At 36.2% G+C, this 17,996-nt stretch overlaps 3 protein-coding genes across 7 annotated transcripts; 1 reads left to right on the top strand and 2 right to left on the bottom strand.

The window, feature by feature from the left end:
- Positions 1–258: 258 nt before the first annotated feature.
- On the bottom strand, positions 259–2,163 carry LOC109081107 (claudin-18-like). The gene is made up of 5 exons (XM_019096109.2): positions 1,674–2,163; positions 1,054–1,218; positions 728–917; positions 529–627; positions 259–367 (listed from the first exon to the last, which is right to left on the bottom strand). The coding sequence occupies exons 1-5, from the start codon at positions 1,891–1,893 to the stop codon at positions 259–261; spliced, it is 783 nt and encodes a 260-aa protein (XP_018951654.1). The 5' UTR covers positions 1,894–2,163.
- A 1,204-nt stretch (positions 2,164–3,367) lies between these two features.
- On the bottom strand, positions 3,368–4,878 carry LOC109081108 (transcription factor Sox-14-like). The gene has a single exon (XM_042719306.1). The coding sequence runs from the start codon at positions 4,595–4,597 to the stop codon at positions 3,914–3,916; it is 684 nt and encodes a 227-aa protein (XP_042575240.1). The 5' UTR covers positions 4,598–4,878; the 3' UTR covers positions 3,368–3,913.
- Positions 4,879–8,684: 3,806 nt separating this feature from the next.
- On the top strand, positions 8,685–17,764 carry sept2 (septin 2). 5 transcript variants are annotated; one of them, XM_042718151.1, is made up of 13 exons: positions 8,685–8,825; positions 10,101–10,142; positions 10,340–10,451; positions 11,968–12,054; positions 12,189–12,312; positions 13,579–13,713; positions 13,827–13,944; positions 14,028–14,129; positions 14,710–14,855; positions 15,118–15,240; positions 16,210–16,270; positions 16,352–16,446; positions 16,678–17,764. In XM_042718151.1, the coding sequence occupies exons 2-12, from the start codon at positions 10,119–10,121 to the stop codon at positions 16,436–16,438; spliced, it is 1,119 nt and encodes a 372-aa protein (XP_042574085.1). In that variant the 5' UTR covers positions 8,685–8,825; positions 10,101–10,118; the 3' UTR covers positions 16,439–16,446; positions 16,678–17,764. The 5 variants fall into 5 exon arrangements, with proteins under 5 accessions (XP_042574085.1, XP_042574083.1, XP_042574087.1 ...); XM_042718149.1 differs by having other exon boundaries at positions 8,686–8,825; positions 10,337–10,451; XM_042718153.1 differs by having other exon boundaries at positions 8,687–8,825; positions 15,118–15,201.
- The last annotated feature ends 232 nt before the right edge of the window (positions 17,765–17,996 follow it).

Here is a 17,996-nt window from a genome sequence, read left to right on the forward strand (position 1 = left end):
ATTACAGTTGTGGTAAAAGTTTATTATAATTTTAAACAGCAAATTGTTTACAATGATTAGCTATTGAATCTTAAGAACCTGTTACACTCCCTGTGACACACACAATTCACCCTGGCCAATTCACCCTTATACAATCAAGTCATTACAAATCACTTAACACATTTTAACTGCAAATATCTTCAGCATTCAAAAAGATTATTTCAGTTCATCTGTGCAAGGCATTACATAGGTCTGACAAGAATTTTTTTTTTTCTTTGATTAAATTTGTTGTTGTTCTCCTCTTATTCTCTGGAGGCGACAGTCTTCATCTGTCCCACTGCACTGGGCTGTGGCATTGTAAATATAGCCGTCTCTCTTATCAGTGTTGCTAAAATAGAACATGCTAGTTAGTTAATTAGATAGATAGATAGATAGATAGATAGATAGATAGATAGATAGATAGATAGATAGATAGATAGATAGATAGATAGATAGATAGATAGATAGATAGATAGATAGATAGAAGGCTTGTGTTGGAATGAAACTTACGTTTGCATTGTATTGAATGCGATGCATTTCAAAATTCCTCCCAAAATTAACAGAACTCCACCTACCCAGGCTACATAGAGGGCAGGACCAAATGTGTACCTGACCATTCAAAACAAAGATAGAGATAAATGGAAGTTAATGGAAGTTAACAGACACCTGTGAATCATGTGAGTGAAAAGTCATTTTTTTTTCATCTTACCTGGAAGCAAATAAGTCAATTCCACCCACACCCGTGCCCGCGCCCGCACCTGTGCCCGGGCCCATGCCATTCCCACAATCTATTCCTCCCTTCTGTCCTTGCTTTTGATTGTATTGGGTTGGGTATTGCATCATGAAACTAGGCACTATTTGATCAGCATACACTGATGATCCAGAAATATCAAAAATGCCTGAAAAGAACAAAGATGATGTGGACCATGTGTATTATTGGGAATTTTTGTAACAATAACCGTTTGTAAACATAATAGAAACTAATTGAAAGATCAATGGGGTTTAGTTTAGATACTGAGTAATAAGCTTGTTTACCAGCTATGATAAACAAAATCCCTGCGCTTAGCACCAGTTTGCCCTTGGTCAGTAGATCCATGCTTCTCATATTGAGGCACTTTAGGCAGAAGAATCCAATGAACACTGCAATCACACCTACTAAAATCGCCACTATCATCAGAGCTCTTATAGCCTGAAGGATTCCTGAAAAAATACAGGGAAAAAAAAGAAAGCAGAACATTAGATATAGAATATCAATGCTTTTTATTTTATTTCATCCTAAACTTATTATTAAAGTGATAGTTCACCCAAAAAAGAAAATTCTGTCATTTATTCACTCTCACGTCATTACAAACCTGCATAACTTTCTTTTTTTCTGTGGAACACAAAAGAAGATATTTTGAAAATCCGGTTCCCATTGAATTTGATTATGTGGTTAAAAAATATAATGGAGATCAATAGGAATTGAAACTGTTTGGTTACTAACATTTTTAAATATCTTTTGTGTTCCATACAATGATGGTGAGCAAATGATGACAGAATTTTCATTTTTGGGTCACTTCCAGCACAAATGTCCAAATTTAGGTTCAGAAATAGACTTGATGAATAGGATGTCATTATTGGGTTTGTACACAGAAATTTGCATTATGTTAACCTACTTGAGTAGCTCAGGTAGCTGTTAAGAGGTTGGCACTCGGTGAGTCCAGTCTGGGACACCTCGCAGTCCTTCCACAGGCCCATATAATGGTGGTTGGAGGTTGCCTTGTTCTCCTCCTGGTCTTCGGTGCACCAGACTTCCATAACCGTGGCAGCAAGAACTCCAACCGTACCGATGGCGCCTGATACAAAACCTGTGGTCTGCAGCACTGTGGCACTCATTCTGCTTCTGTCTTCGTTTCTCGTCTAGGATAAGGTGAAGTTGGTGGTGACAAGTGTTGAGGTTGACTGAGGCTGGACAGGCTGAGACTGCTTTTTATAGTGTGAAGGCTCACATGCACACTCATAAAGTGATGCTTGATGAGCATCGAGTTGTCATAGTTCCACCTACTTTCAACAAAAATATAAAAGGAGTCATCATAAGCGCCCTCTCTCTGAACACTAACGCAAATTATTCCTGAAGTCACTTGATGTGTAATATCTAAGAACAGTTCAGACAGGCCTTACAATGCACACCTAGTTACAGGATCATTTTGACTTAGTGAGTAAACAATTAACTTTAGACAAAGTCTTATTTTTGCCTTTTCTTCACCTCTGATTGTTCCTCTGCTTAATACATGACAATTACTGATGCATGAAGAATCAGCAGATGATGAAAAGAGTCTGACAACCATGAGTAACTAATGACATTTGTGAGGACAGCCTAGAAAACGTGAGCCATTTGAGGATTTCAAAAAATGTTATAGGATTTAATAGCATTAAGGTGCATGTGGTAAGATGTATAGTACTGTACATCATCCAATAAATGATGAAGAAAAAAAACACCTTTATGATTTTGCATGATATCATGCAGTTGTAGCTTGTTTATTGTAGTTAATCATCTGGATATGTTCCAGACATAATCTGCAGTTTCTGTAGAAAATGTGTGTGTGTGTGTGTGTGTAGTGCTTTAGTGAGAAATTCCAAATGTAAGATGAACTATATATATATATATATATATATATATATATATATATATATATATATATATGAATTATATACAATTATTTAGGAGCTATATAGAATTGTCTTAAATAAATTAGATAGATGATTCCATCCCCCATCTCTTGTGCTTCTATTAATTCACATATTACAATGATACATATTCATAGATTATCAAATAAAGCCATAGAGCTTTATTCATTGGGCTAAATATTCAACCCTGATTTGCAACCCATATTTGTAATTAGAACATCAATATAAATATATTACATTGGACAGGGCAGAGAATAGATAAAGGACAAAAAGATGAAATAACATGCAAAGATTTCTGGATATGGGAAAGAAAACAAAGGAAAAAACACAAAGGTAATGCACTTGAAACCAGGGAATGCTAGCTAAAATATGCCTTTATTATGGAAAACAAACTGACAAGCATTTGCCAGACAATTGACAATTTGTTTACAATTGAAAGGTTAATGATACAATGTATTTTTGTTTTTTTTTTTGCTTTAAGGATTTCAGTCACAGCTTTTGAATGCGGTCAGACGATGTTATATATAACACCCTCTGGATGAATCGTATGTCAATAAATAGCAATTATCATATGTCAAATACTGATACTTTTTTGTTAGGTCAAATTAAATGTAAGTAAAAATTTCGTTATACAATTTTGTTGTATAATGTTAAAATATTGTGTAGCCTATACAGTAATTATTTTGAATAAACAAGTGTTTTATTTGAAATGTCCATGCTGTAGTCACTGCTAAAAATACCTACAGATAGCCGACACTAAACAAATCAGCAGGTCATATTAAATTACTAACATCGTAATGTGTGTGTTGCTGTTGTTGCTGTTTTTGGCTATTTAGCATGTAGAAAATGTCTTTGAACCAGTTATTCGCTCCATTTATATACAAATGTTCAAGTAAAGATAAACTGTCAGTATACAAAGACTATTCAAATCATAACTCAGTGTCTTGCATTTGATTGTGTTAAAAGTCATCTTTGGCTCTGAGCAGTAACATTTATCATTATTACAATAATAGCTTAGCAAATGGGCTTTATAACAATGTGAAAACAAATATCCCGTAGTACATAACAAACACAGATATAATTGTTATTAATAATAATAGTTAAACGTATTTTAATCAACATTTATTCTAGCTGCACTTGAACTTGAACTGAGAAAAGACTTATCGGTTTCTCTTTAAAAAAAAAAAAAAACACTTTCCGCGATACTGAAGACATCTTAATGAATGAGTCACAGCGCTGTAGAGCTGACCGCAGTCTGGCTCATACCTGGAAACACTATATAGGCAAGTGGAGGTGTGAGACTGGAAGAAGACCAGGGCGAACAGTTACAGGGCAGCAGGTATCCGGGGTTTGCAGGTGACAGGTGAGTGTGCGCGTACTGACCCGAGCATCCCAGACTCCCGAAGGACCGGTGTCCACTCTGATAGACAAAAGCTGAAGAGAAAGCCAACGAGCCCGGGGTTAAAGCAAGTTTTTCAGGTTGAAAAGCACTGCTAACAGTTGGCCGGCTCGGCTCCATGAAAGGATGTTGCATGGACGCAGCTGAATAAAGGGGTCGAGGTTTGTCCAAATTTGAGATGGATTGAAGTTTTTGCTCGCCGTGACGCGGTAAAGTCAGCAGCGTGTCTCTTCTCAGCAGTCCTTTAGTTTTGCGTCTCGGTCGATATTTGTAGTCTGGATGCTCTTTCATGTGTTGGGCGCGTAGTCTTTTGGCCTCGTCGATGTAAGGTCTTTTTTCAGACTCAGAGAGCAGCTTCCACTCGGCGCCGAGTCTCTTGCTGATCTCAGAGTTGTGCATCTTTGGGTTCTCCAGTGCCATCTGTCTTCTCTGACCTCGCGACCAGACCATGAACGCGTTCATTGGTCTCTTGATGTGCTCCATGGGCTGCTTCATCATGTTTCTCGTGTTCATTTGCTGCTTTGCGTCACAGAGTTTAAAAAAAAGTTCCTATAACACCTGAAAGTTCATTGAAATCATCTGTGGAAAGAGAGGGTTCCTCCTCTGGAGAGGTGAGATGTGCAGCGGTGTTTAAAAGGCAGATTTTTTTTGCCACTGAAACTGAAGCGTATGAAGGACTGCTTGGTCTGTGAGATGTTTGTTTCAAATCTCTTGAGAGTTTCAAAGAAAGCTTTGCCGCGAGGTGCGCGCTCTGACACATCATCACCTCTCGTGCCCAATCAGCGCGTGTGCGACATAATACAGTTACAATGACACCAGAAAGAGTGATTTCTGCAAAAAGAGGGACTCAATGAAATTAAAATGACTTTAAAGCTGGCTATAAAAGTTTAGGTAAGCCGCTTTCTCAAAACACACACACACACACTTGAACTTACAGTGCAAGGAAGAGACTATTAAGCCAACTCTGTCCTTGGTGCTGACAGATTATTTACAACAAAGGCTGTTTTAAGCATAACATGTCCATGAATTTTATTTGCAATCAACAATTTAGATTAAAAGTTATATGAATGCATAAGGGGAAATGTGTATTGTAGAAGCCACAACCATTTCCTTTTCAACTATTTTTCTTTTAATCACCTTCTTGCTTTGGCCAGTGAATTTCCCATGCTCCTGCAGAGTGGATCAGTTTTTAAGAATGAAGTACAAACATTACACTTATATAAAATTATGTCAAGTATTCTATGTCAAAATACCTACACCCAGAAGAATACTGAAGCATTTGCAACATTCATAATGTTATACAAAAGATTTTACTTTCAAATAAATAATTTCTTTTAAACTTTCTATTCATCAAAGAACCCTGGAAAAATGCATCAATATCAAAATAATAATGATTAATAATGTAAAAATAATTAACAATATTAATAATGTTTCTTGTGCAGCAAATTCTCAAAAACAACCTTTTCCTCTATTAACAGCTGGTTTTTGTTCTAATCATAAACTGATGTATGAATGAAGAACTGGATTATTTACAATGCAGAAAAGAAACAAAATAATACTAAGATAATTCACCCTTCCAACTATTGTGATTTGGTAAAAATGCAAAGTGCATGACAATGACTGAAGTCTAAAGAAATGATTTTCCATTATGTCCAAAAAAGAACATCTGCAGGTGCCTGGATATTCTGGCCATGGATAAGCATGTTAGCCATGAATAATCCTTCCATGTCAAAGGAAAGATTCCTTCCTAATGTATGCCTCAAGCCCACTGCTTGTGAATTGTTCAGATAAATGAGAGGAGCATGAACTGACCACAGGACAGCTGGTGATTTGCTGTGTCCATCATGAGATTTTATTCCCTGGACTGAGGGATTTTTGACACAGGGTGGCACTGATCATGCTGTGAAGCTGATTGCTTTTCATTTGACTTTTACAGGTAGATAAAATAGCCATTGAAAGAGCTATCAAATCTAGACCCTGCTTTTAGATGCCTTCTTTTATCACCTCAAATGACAAGTAGTGTGAAAAGAGTTTAGCATTTACCAATAAATATTAGGCACTTTTCTTTAAAATTACGAAGGTTTATAACATTTTAACTCATTTAGGTTTTAAATAAGTAATCATAAGTGTAATATGTTAACTTCATATGTTTATATGTTCAATATTTGCTCAATGCACCAGGAAAAATTGAAAGTGTCATTTTATCATCATATAGTTTATATAGCTGTGTTCTGCATATTTGGATGCATTCTACAACTCTCAGAAAGAAATTGCATGAGACAATATGCTCCCTGTGGAGAGTGATTAGCTAGATTATAGTCGCCAACAGCACAAATTGACCAGCATAATCTGTTTTTCCTCCAAGAAAAAGTGATATTGTACCCCAGGACCCAAAATATAATTTCCTTTATATATCATCTCAGAAGTATCTTTTCAAATTTATAAGGAAGATGGAAAATGCAGTGCTTGAGAAAAAATATATAAAAGGAGAGTGTCCAGAAGATACAGTCATTGAAGGAACTTTCTTCTTCTTTTTTATTTATTTTTATTTTATTTTATTTATGTTCTCCGCATTTAACTAAATGAGGGTGGAAAGGAAAGATATATATATATATTTTTTTTAATTAAATTCCCACCACCAGGGGGATTGATAAATATCTGCATCATTGCAATATCTGTGATAATAATAATAATGATCAATATAACGTATACAATAGATTAAAAAGAGAAAGTAACAACATACACTGTAATAAAATTGTACTCAAATGTGAGAAAAAGTGTATATAAAAATAAAGCGTGCAAATAGAAACATTAGTATGCACACACATATACATAAATACATGCACACACATACATATACACAGTTTGACATGCAACAAAAATCCTTTGACCACTTAAAATTATTTCAAGCAATTTCTACACTATGTTTTCTCTGCATGGATCTGTAAATACAGGCGTTTAAGCATGAAATAAAACTCTGATTACTCTCTGACTTTCTTCAGTATAGTAAAGCACTAGTGACACCTTCAAGCGGTGCATTTTGAAAACCTCTTCCAGAGCAATCCTCCAGATTTCCTCTGCTCTGGGGGATAAATCATGTGCTTATTTTAATCATATTTGAGAGAAGTCAAGCTTTACTTTAATAGCCTTTCATGGAAATACTGGTGGTAAAAACATGTTGGAGGACTGACAGAGACAGCTCAAATCCTAAGAGGTGTCATGATCTATCCCCAGCCACTCTCTCGTCCCTGTGAAATTAATACTGGAGATAAAGCCAGGGGACGTTATTGCCTGCCTATCTGCAAGCCCCAAATCACAGCAGTCAGCAGTCAGTTAGAGACATTTGCAATAAGGCATTTCTACGAAAAGCACTAAATGCAGGCTAAAGACTTCAGATGCGCCACAGCAAATTAAACTGAGCTTTAACTTAAAAGGTGCCCTGTAAGCATGGCAATACTTACTCAGTGTGAGTTGATGGGGGATGTACAGAATGCAGAGATGCAGGGTTTTTTATTTTATTTATTTATTTTTTTTTTTTTTTGGTGTCACATATCAGTGTCATATGTCATTACAGTTAAATATTTAATCCAGAAGGTCTTATTTATTTTCAATACCTCTAAAATAATCTTTGTTGCTGTTTATCATGGCATGTTACTTGCTTTGATATATGACCTTGTTTTGTTATGAAAAGAAAAAGATTTAGAGTTTTTGGATGCAGTTTTCTGTCTCACAAGGTATGTCTGTGTATGCATGAGAGAGAAAGAAAGAATAATGTCTGATAATCTTCAGTATGTGTCATATTCTAATGTCTGTGTAAGACAATTATTTGAGAAAACGTTATATTTACTCTCAACAAGAAAAAAGTAATCACCATTCATTATGAATAAATTAGACGGAATATATATATATATATATATATATATATATATATATATATATATATATATATATACTATATATATATATTTTTTTTTTTTTTTTTTTTTTTTTTTAAATGCATCCTGTGCTGTATAATACCTTTGTTTTTCTGTAAAATTCATAATGACCAACTGTCTACTGTTTATAACCACTGGAGGTCACTGCCAATCATAGATTTTATATCTGTGAGATTCTGAATATAGGGTATATGGCTGTAATTTAAACCATTGACGATACATTGGATGCTCAAAATAATTTACTTGTTTGTATAATGTCTTAAATGTTATTATATGCTATTATTTCTTATATGCTGTTGTTGAGTTATGTCACGAAGATCACGTTTAATCTAAAATCGTTGATTTAGTTTTGTTGCCCTACTGAATTAAATGTAGTGTGGCTGAAACAGATAAAAAAAACTGTTAAACAATTATAATCAAATTTAGAGTTGAAATTCTATAATATTAAACAAAATACTACACACATTATATTTCTTTGTTTATCTCCATGTAATTAATACTGAAAAAAGAAAGAAATCAAAGAGATACACAAATATTGAAATAACCCTATTTTAAATGTAGGTTTTATGTTTTAATAAGTATAGTTTTGTGCATAATTTCAGACTGTTAACAACACTTATAATGATCTTCGATACGGAGCTGAAACAGGACTTTTATTTTGGAACGAGCCCTTTTCTCGTTTCTTACTTCACACTTGTGCTTTGCTGTCGGCGTTCAGTGAGAGTTTTCCGGCATCTCAGGAATTTGGGCTGTTCGTCTCCTCAACCTCCCGCGGTACCGAACTCAAGATTTTCAGCGACTGAAAGGTAGATCGAAACCATTAATCCAGCTCATTTCTGTGCTTCAGGTCATAGGTCAGGTTTTATCTAACGCTTGTCTGAAGATTAGCGCGTCGTTCGTGTCCTGTGTGAACGAGCTCCGTTATCAGAGGTGTGTCACAGTGCGCAGCCGAGAGAGAAATCAAACCCACAGTCCTGCAGCAGTCCACAACATTTACATTACAGAGTCTCACTTTTACCGCGATAAGACTAACAAAAAATATGTGTTTCTCCCTTGCCAAAGTGATTACGTACTGGAGGAACGAGGAGCTGTTTACTTTGAACAACATTATTAAAAATCGTTGTTCTGATCGAATAAAACGCAAACTCATCATATCAGCACTTTAACCATTTTATTGTTTAAATACTGTTATATTGTTTTTACTGCGGATTGTAAAAAAATTTTTCTATGTAGGTGATGAGAATATGACTAGTAATAATAATGATTATTAATAATTAGTTAATGTTCACTCCAACCATATCAAGTTCTTTCATCGCTCTTCAGTCTCTGCTTATTTGATTAATATTGATTTATACGGTTTTTGTCTGTCCCTGAGTTATCTAATCTTTATGTCTGGGGCATTTCATCATGTTTGAGTCTCAAACTGTGTCTCAAAATGTAGTGATTCACTTCAGTGTGTGTGTGTGTGTGTGTGTGTGTGTGTGTGTGCATGCTACATTTGACTGTATTTTTATCTGATACAATATGTCATAACTTGAAAAAATGTACATGAAGTTACAAGATAATTCTTTCAGGTCTATAAATCATGATTTTAATATTGGACTATACCTCACTTTTCAAGTGGGAACCCTGGGAAAGAAAAAAAAACAGTTCTTGTCTTGAGGGGTTTATTAAAAGATTTTTTAAGATTATTGTAATGTTGGTTTTCTCTTGTATTTCAGTCGTTTTGAGGCCCCTGGTAGAAAATCTCTGCTCTAATTAAATATTTGAACTGCATTCAGCAAAAATATGGGCATCTCAAAACTACTTTATCAAGATTAAAATGAGTAAACATAGTCTAGATTTTAGTGCAGTTAACGTAAAATGGCTGGTGCAGGTTTGTGGTGAGACTGATGCTAGCAGACAGGAACTGACTTCCTGTTCCTGTAGAGCTGTGAAACCTTTTCATCGAACGCTTTCTTGTGCATGTAAGCTCATTTTGATGGACCATTTTTTAAAATGCCTAGAGTTGGTCTTTAATGTAAAGTGGTAACATTTATATTTTAGTCCTTTTTTAAAAAAATCTTTATATATTTTTTCAGGTTTTGTTCAAGCTCGAAATGTCTCAAGCCGATAAACTGAAGGTAAGGAAATGAGAGCAGACGGGTGGATGCTGTGCACGGTGTTAGTTTTATGTAGAGATTGATGTTCAAGGAAACTGGGGAGGTTCAAAAAATGTTAAAAGATCTGAATTGAATTGTATTTGAGAGAATCAAGTATTTCAGAGAGCATTGCATTAAAACTTATTAAATGTGTTATTCTGCTCTCTTATGCTCAGCAGGGACAGCTTACAAACCCAGAGACTCCTGGGTATGTGGGTTTTGCGAATTTACCGAATCAAGTACATCGGAAATCAGTGAAAAAGGGTTTTGAGTTCACTCTCATGGTGGTGGGTAAGTAGCATTGATGTGATGTTTGGAATGTGCCTTGTTATAAACAGAATTATTGACAATAAACACCAATCACACTCTTGAACAACTCAATTATTGTTTGTATAATCTGAATTGCCATTCCTCCTGGATAAAGATTTCAAATATTCCCATTATGTCAACCATATAACAATGGGTCTCATTCACTAGCCATGTGTATATACAAAATTGTGCATGAAATATGTGTATGGAAACTTTAACAAACAAATCATGATTCACCAATAACTTTTGTGCTGAAAACTATTCTAAATTTAGAGGAAACAGGAACAAATAAAATCACAAATATGCAAATTTTACATACTTTAATACTGTTATTTCATTTTAAGTATATTTTAACATAGATTAAAAAAGGGGCGTCGTAGTTCAAAAAATGAGCTCATAGTTCATATACAAAAAAGTACAGCTGTCTAATCTCATTAAAGTCAACATTAAATAAAAAATTCACCCTGTTTTCTAAATACTGTGAATAATTAATCCAGCTCACGTTCATCTCCCTCCATTTTTGTGTGCATCACCCACATATCAAAATCCATTTAACAACCGATGCATAGAACCAAGTTCCCGACATACATTTTTTTTTCTCTTTTTTAATAATCTGTTACTCCCGGGTGTATGTCACTATACAGAAGAAAATATCTGTCGCTACTATTGTTTCATCGCAGCTTTAACATTAAAATCCGGTTAAGAACAGTTCTCTTGTGCATATAAATATAAACCGTCTATGCAGTTATAATTGAATTTCTAATGTTTCCTCACTGTGTTTATTTCAAATACAAGCAATACACCATTAGTTTTTCCATGTAATTTATATTATAACTATGAGAAACTGTGTTCAGGTCTGTCTTATTTCTTTTTTTTCTGCAGTATTAGCATAAAGTGTGCAGCATAACTCTTTGTGAACATAAGAAGAAATGTCATATCCTAGAAACATCAGCTTCCATATTTGGAGGGAAAACACATTTTAGTAGTAGAAAACGTAGTCCTTCATGTTTAAATGGTTATTGCATCATGAAAATGACTGTGGGAACAAGAGTCTGGCTGCACCACAGCGACGATGAATCCTAGTTTTTTTTTAAGATGGCTGGGACTCTCCCCTCAGATCTGTGTGAGTGTGTGTGTGTGTGTGTGTGTGTGTACAGCTGTTAACACACAAATGAGATCTGCTGTGGGGGAGGGTGACCGGGAGCTGCCCGCTCAGCAGAGTCCATTGTACAGTCATCCCATCATCTCTTAAAATAAATCACAGAGGAATGCAGAACCTCCGCCGGCCGGCCCTTTCACTGCTGCACAGCTTCAGCAAATGATGGAAGGCAGATGACAGACTGAGAACACAAAACAGATGATTGCACGAAACGATAAAGTCTACGATGTTTGCTTTGACATTATGCGGTTTATTCTTTGCGAAGGGAAATGCAGTCAGTGTTTTTGTAGCTGGTGTAATGATTCAGTGTTTCCTCATGAGCACTTCTGTTGTTTTCAGGTGAGTCTGGTTTGGGGAAGTCCACGCTGATCAACAGTTTGTTCCTCACTGATCTCTACCCAGAGAGGGTCATTCCTGGTGCTGCAGGTGAGAGTTTTAACTCACATCAGAGGTTCAGATATCTCAACACATGTGGTTTGATGTTTATGAGGCAGTTTTGCACACAAGGTTGGATCTGAGTCTTGTTTGATGTGGCTTTTATATGTGCTCTTGTCTTACAGAGAAGATTGAGCGCACGGTGCAGATCGAGGCCTCGACGGTGGAGATCGAGGAGCGTGGAGTGAAGCTGCGTCTCACTGTGGTCGACACGCCTGGATACGGTGATGCCATCAACAGCCAGGACTGGTGAGGATTACTTTGATGGTCATTATAAATGTTAACAATGCTCAGCACACTTATAGTCATGCATTGTTTTGCTGTAGAAGACATGTATTCATCCGTTGGTTTGTACTGATTACAGTCATAATGTGCTTTTTAGACCTTTAACATTTTAGTGTATATTAATTTGCATTTATATGTAATTTTACACTAGTTTGGGGTTGGGAAGATGTTTTTTTTAGGCTCTTCCCTATACCAAAGTGTTACTGAAAATACAAAAGAGTGGCATTTATATGAAATAGAAAACCTTTGTGACATTATAATGTCTTTACTTTCACTTTTGATTCATTTAATGCATCCTTGCTGAATAAAATTATCAGATTTGAAAAAATCTTACCGACCGCAATCTTTTGAGCACTAGTGTATTCACAGAGATGGATTTTTATTTAATAGAAATCTTCATTTGTGTTTATTTGAATAAAATTATATGCATCTCTGTGATAGTATGAGAGTGAGTAAATGAGTTTATTTATTTTTTGCTGTCTCTTTAAGAGAGCTTTGGCTGGCTTTTTTGTTTTATGAAAAGAGACACTTAATGGTGTAACTGGAGACATGAAGAATAGAGAGTGCAGTGGAGGAATGAAGGAAGCGGCTGTCTTTTTTCTTTTTTTGAGTTCTGGGAATGCTGTTCTGCTAGTGGAAGGGGTTGAGACAGGAAACATGTGTGACCTCTTCCTGACTGCTCCCTGACCCACTTGAGCGCTAAAACAGCAGAAAAAAGGATATTGAAGAGCTCGTGTCTGAAAAAGGAATTGTATTCTGCCACACAAGTTTTATACAAGTGAAACTTGACATTTTAATGCCCCGGTTTCGACAGAATATATCACTAGCATGTGTGTTAAAATCATTTCAGCCTTTTTATTGGAAGGCCTAGTGCATTTTCCATGTTTTGCTACCTTTACTCTCCTGTTTTACAGTGCCACAGCGCTCGTCTGCTTTTTCAGCATCCTATTTTTTGCATTGATTTTTTCCAATTTGAAAAAATCTGCATTTAGATACAGACAAAATATGCAGATATCAACATTAACATATAAGTTGTCTGAGAGTGTAGGTAGGAGAACATTGCTATTCTTTCAGAAGGATGTGACGAGAGATACTAGTTTATCTTTAAAAAGATCCTGATTATTTCGGTCTGATCTAAACGGGAATGGGGCAGTTAAAACTCCTTGAATGTTTCAGTTGTTTCTAGATCCCTCAAGTGTTTCATGATGTGCTCTGTCTTTTCTTGGACAGTTTTAACACCATTATTTCGTACATCGATGACCAGTTTGAGCGCTACCTGCATGATGAGAGTGGACTCAACCGCAGGCACATTGTGGACAACCGTGTGCACTGCTGTTTCTATTTCATTTCCCCTCTGGGGCACGGGTGAGCTCTTGTTTTTTTTACTCAACTGAAAGACATTTTCTGACACCTTTCACTGAGTTTAAGTCTTCACACAGGATTTAAATGGTTGATGTTCCTATGCTTCAATTTTGCAGGCTGAAGCCTCTAGATGTCCAATTCATGAAGGCCATTCACAACAAAGTGAACGTCGTTCCTGTTATTGCTAAAGCAGATACGCTGACGCTGAGGGAGAGAGAGAGACTCAAGCGCAGAGTAAGCCATTCAGACTTCTTTCCAAAGATGGATCGATCATGTGTTTGGTTTGTTGGCTATATGCATTTCTTTATGGGCTCTAGATTCTGGATGAAATCGATGAGCATGGCATCAAGATCTATCACCTCCCTGATGCCGAGTCTGATGAGGATGAAGATTTCAAAGAGCAGACCCGGATTCTCAAGGTATGTGTTTTTTTTTCCTTGTATAATTTAAAAGAGACAGTTCAGCCAAAATAAAAAATATCTTCATGTGTTTTAAACAATTCCCAAAAAAACACAAAAGCACCATAAACATACACTACTGTTCAAAGGTTTAGGGTCAGTAAGATTTTTTTTAATACTGATATAATTAAGCAGGGAAGCATTAAAAATTATCAAAAGTGACATTTAAACATTTTAATGTTACAAAAGTGCATTGTGGTAATCAAAGAATCATTTTGAACACCTTTGCCATCACAGGAATAAAACACATTTAAAAAAAATAAAAACAGTTATTTTAAATTGTCATGATATTTCACAATATTGCTGTTTTTACGTCATTTATGATCAAATAATTGCAGTGTTTTTAAGCATTTAGTGAGAATTATTCGGACTGGTTTTGGGAATTGTAATTTAGACCGGTTTGGATCAACATGAGGGTGAAAGATGTCAGTTTTTTGTGATCACTTGATGCTTACTGTTTCCTGCTCTTTAGGAGAGAGTACCAAGCATCCAAGCTAGGCCACTGTCTTTTTAAAGTTCCTCTTCATCTTTTCTGTCGTAGGCCAGCATACCGTTCGCCGTGGTGGGATCCAACCAGCAGATTGAGGCTAAGGGGAAGAAAGTGAGAGGGCGTTTGTACCCATGGGGTGTGGTGGAGGTAGAAAACCCAGAACACAACGACTTCCTCAAACTTCGCACCATGCTAATGTAAGTCATTTAAAGTTATCTGCTTTTCAGTGTTCTCAAATTCTTGATTCTAATCTACATACACACAAAAAAACGAGGCTGTGAAGAAAATTTGAGTTGATTGTTTAGTCTACAAAACAATATGAGTTGTACCTTTAAACAGTTAAATATATTAAAATGCACTGAACTTCTGTCCCTCTCAGCCTCATTTTCATTCTAAGATAATGTACTGTTTCCTCGGTCTGTTATTATTGTCTGTTGATGGTTATTGTCATCCGTCCAGCACCCACATGCAGGACCTGCAGGAAGTTACTCAGGACCTTCACTACGAGAACTTCCGCTCGGAGCGCCTCAAACGGGGCGGCAGGTTGTCCTCCCACGGTTATATTCTGCCTCTGTCGCCTGCGTATGTACTGCTCTGCTTGTCTTTCTTCACCTCCTCCCTCAACCTCCATGAAAAAAGAAGTGTAGCCACAGAATATTTGAATATCCCAAACCTGGCAAGACTAAGCGGATGTATTAAAATAGCACATTTTACATAGTCACTTCTCATTTCGCTGAAGACAAATATAAATAGTCATTTGATAGCAGAAATGAAAGGTCTGGTTTAAGCTGAATCAGTTGATAAACTGTGTTCCATACACTCTAGAGACTAGAGCTAGAGTTGTAAGGTGTGTTGTGTTGGATGTGCAGCGAGCTGTTGGATCTGTGTTCATCAGAGGATAGGAGGGGGAGGTACTGCTGCACCTGTCCTTCAGCCTGACGCTAACACTGGCTCTGCTCTTCTTACTGCACACCGACTCTGTTTCAGTCTCACTCATGCAAATGCTCAAATACAACATCCTCCGTTACTTTCTTCTCCGCTTGTCATATACTTGCACTATTAACATGGATTTGTCTTTCTTGTCTTGCAACGCAAAGCACTCTGCTGGTGGATTACTAATACAGTTTTTGTCCTGTTGTTTGTTAAATCACAGTTTTCATCATTTAGCAAATAATATTTTGCTAGTTGATGTAAATGATGTGCAATTTTAAGAGCTGTCAATGAATGATTGTATTTATATATTCATTGCAAAATCAGCACAAATGAACAATTCATGTCCTATATTTTCCTATCATTGAAGCAGTTTAATCTTAAGTGATGAACATAGTTTTGCAAAAAAAGCAAATATTTATATGCTTTTAATTCTGATTAATAGACTAAATAAGCTCCATGACATTTCATTAGAGTTTAATTTTTTTTCGACAGTTTTGTTTCGACAACAGGAGAAAGTCATTGTGAAGCCTGTGTGTGTCACAAATGATTGTTTATTATTACATATCAGTGCTCAGTTCAGCTGTGCGTGCATCTCTTAATACCTGCTTTGTCGTGCAGGAAAGCTCCGGAGCCAGAGGAAATGGACAAGGATATGATCTTGCAGGAGAAGGAGGCTGAGGTATGATCTCTCAGACCAAACCCAAGCTGAATGCTAATAACACAAACGTTCGGTGTGTGACACGGTTTGTGTGTTTCTCAGCTGAGGCGAATGCAGGAGATGATCGCTAAGATGCAGGCGCAGATGCAGAAACAGGGAGACGGAGATGGAGACAGCCCACACCTGTGAGAAACACGGTAAGAGCTCATTACAAACATACATTAAAACCCAGATCATCATAACCAAGTCTGTGCTCACAGTACAGTAACCGACTGGTCTTCAGCAGTTGATGTTTTCTTTAATAACACTGCATCAGTTTTGTAGTTTGATCATATTGAGTAACTGACCATTCAGAGACAAATTGGCCATTTGTTTTTATTAAATATGCAAGTGGGGGTGGGTCTGGTTTTTGTTTGTGTTTCTCATAGATGCTGACCTGTCAATCGAGCTTGACCCAGAGGAAGAGGAAACAAGAAGAGGAAGTGTTGCTAAATGTGGAAAAAGTGGAGAGACTGGTCCTTAGTTCATCTTGCTTGCCATTTTCTTAGTTTCTTTCACTCTTGTATGATTTAATGTTTTGTCAAGTTTTTTTTTTCTTCTTTAAATGCTGTTGCTAATATTCATAAATTTTTCCCCGTTCAAGTAATCAAAAACCATCAGTAATTAAGAAAACTTGTTTTTTCTTTCTGTTACAAAAGCCAGATGCTGCTGGGAAAATAATCTTCTAATGTAGAGCACCTTTAATAGTAGAGTAGCTCCATGACCACTCAGAGTCATTTCTATCCCATCTAGCTAAAGAAACACTGTGAAAATACAAGCAGCTGTTGAATTTGAGTGTCATGGTGGCAGTTTTTGGAGAAACCATTGTATACTGTTCCTAAGTGTTGCCAGAGAGATTGCTGTCCTCCTGAACAGGAGTTTTCTGTACTTCTCTCTTCCCTGTATGAAGTCTTGAAATATGTGCTGCTCGGTTGAATGGTCCCCAAACGGATGCAAAACATTCTACTGTGACCCATGATTCATTCCCTGTGCCGTCTAATGAAGAAGAATACATTGCTCTCTAATGTTAAAGCTCATTTCGCTGATTTTTATATGTACTTAAGTGCATACTGTCATTTATTTTCTATCAGACTTTCTTCTGGTATGAGTGCAATGTAAAATTGACTTAGTGGAGTGAAATTCGGATACATTGAAATATGCTGTTGTGCTCTTCGACCTTGATGCATGCCAAGTTTTTACCTCCTCCCTTTGGGATCTATGTTTAAAATATTTTATCTTATTCCTGTGGTTAAATCAAATATTCCACATCATTAATAATGAAAATTAAAATGTTTAAAATTCTGTTACGCAAAAGCAAATATAACTTTTTATACAGTTGAATTTGCTTTCCATATTTGGTCATGAAAACTGCAGTTGTTAACATTCCAGGTCTAATGTTTCACTTGAGAACTTTCTATTAAACCATTATTGACTATTGACTATCATCTTGTAATAAAATTTTGTATTGAAACAGTTTTGGGGTTTGACCTTTTCGTTTTTGCTATTCACTTCTCAATTTGCTGTTGATTATGACAGGAAGGACTTGTCTGAATGGGCGCTGTTTTTAGTTTTTTGTAGAAAACAGTATCTCTTGATGGCCGCTAGAGGTCGTAAATTATAACACGATAAAGAAATGCTGCTAAGAAACATAATTGGACCATGAACTGATTTAAAAGTAATAGCTTATTAATAATAATAATAACGATGA

The sequence above is a fragment of the Cyprinus carpio genome, chromosome B2 (assembly GCF_018340385.1).
Source record: "Cyprinus carpio isolate SPL01 chromosome B2, ASM1834038v1, whole genome shotgun sequence".
NCBI lineage: Eukaryota > Metazoa > Chordata > Actinopteri > Cypriniformes > Cyprinidae > Cyprinus > Cyprinus carpio.

Bases quoted from the DNA above. Each gene is read 5' to 3' on its own strand.
- LOC109081107 (XM_019096109.2), bottom strand. From the start codon at position 1,893: ATGAGTGCCACAGTGCTGCAGACCACAGGTTTTGTATCAGGCGCCATC. The intron at 1,219-1,673 runs GTAGGTTAACAT...GTATTTTTTCAG, and splicing joins CAGCTACCTGAGCTACTCAA to GAATCCTTCAGGCTATAAGA. The intron at 628-727 runs GTAAGATGAAAA...TTGAATGGTCAG, and splicing joins ATTGACTTATTTGCTTCCAG to GTACACATTTGGTCCTGCCC.
- LOC109081108 (XM_042719306.1), bottom strand. From the start codon at position 4,597: ATGAACACGAGAAACATGATGAAGCAGCCCATGGAGCACATCAAGAGA.
- sept2 (XM_042718149.1), top strand. From the start codon at position 10,119: ATGTCTCAAGCCGATAAACTGAAG. The intron at 14,130-14,709 runs GTATGTGTTTTT...TTTCTGTCGTAG, and splicing joins AGCAGACCCGGATTCTCAAG to GCCAGCATACCGTTCGCCGT. The intron at 14,856-15,117 runs GTAAGTCATTTA...TCATCCGTCCAG, and splicing joins AAACTTCGCACCATGCTAAT to CACCCACATGCAGGACCTGC.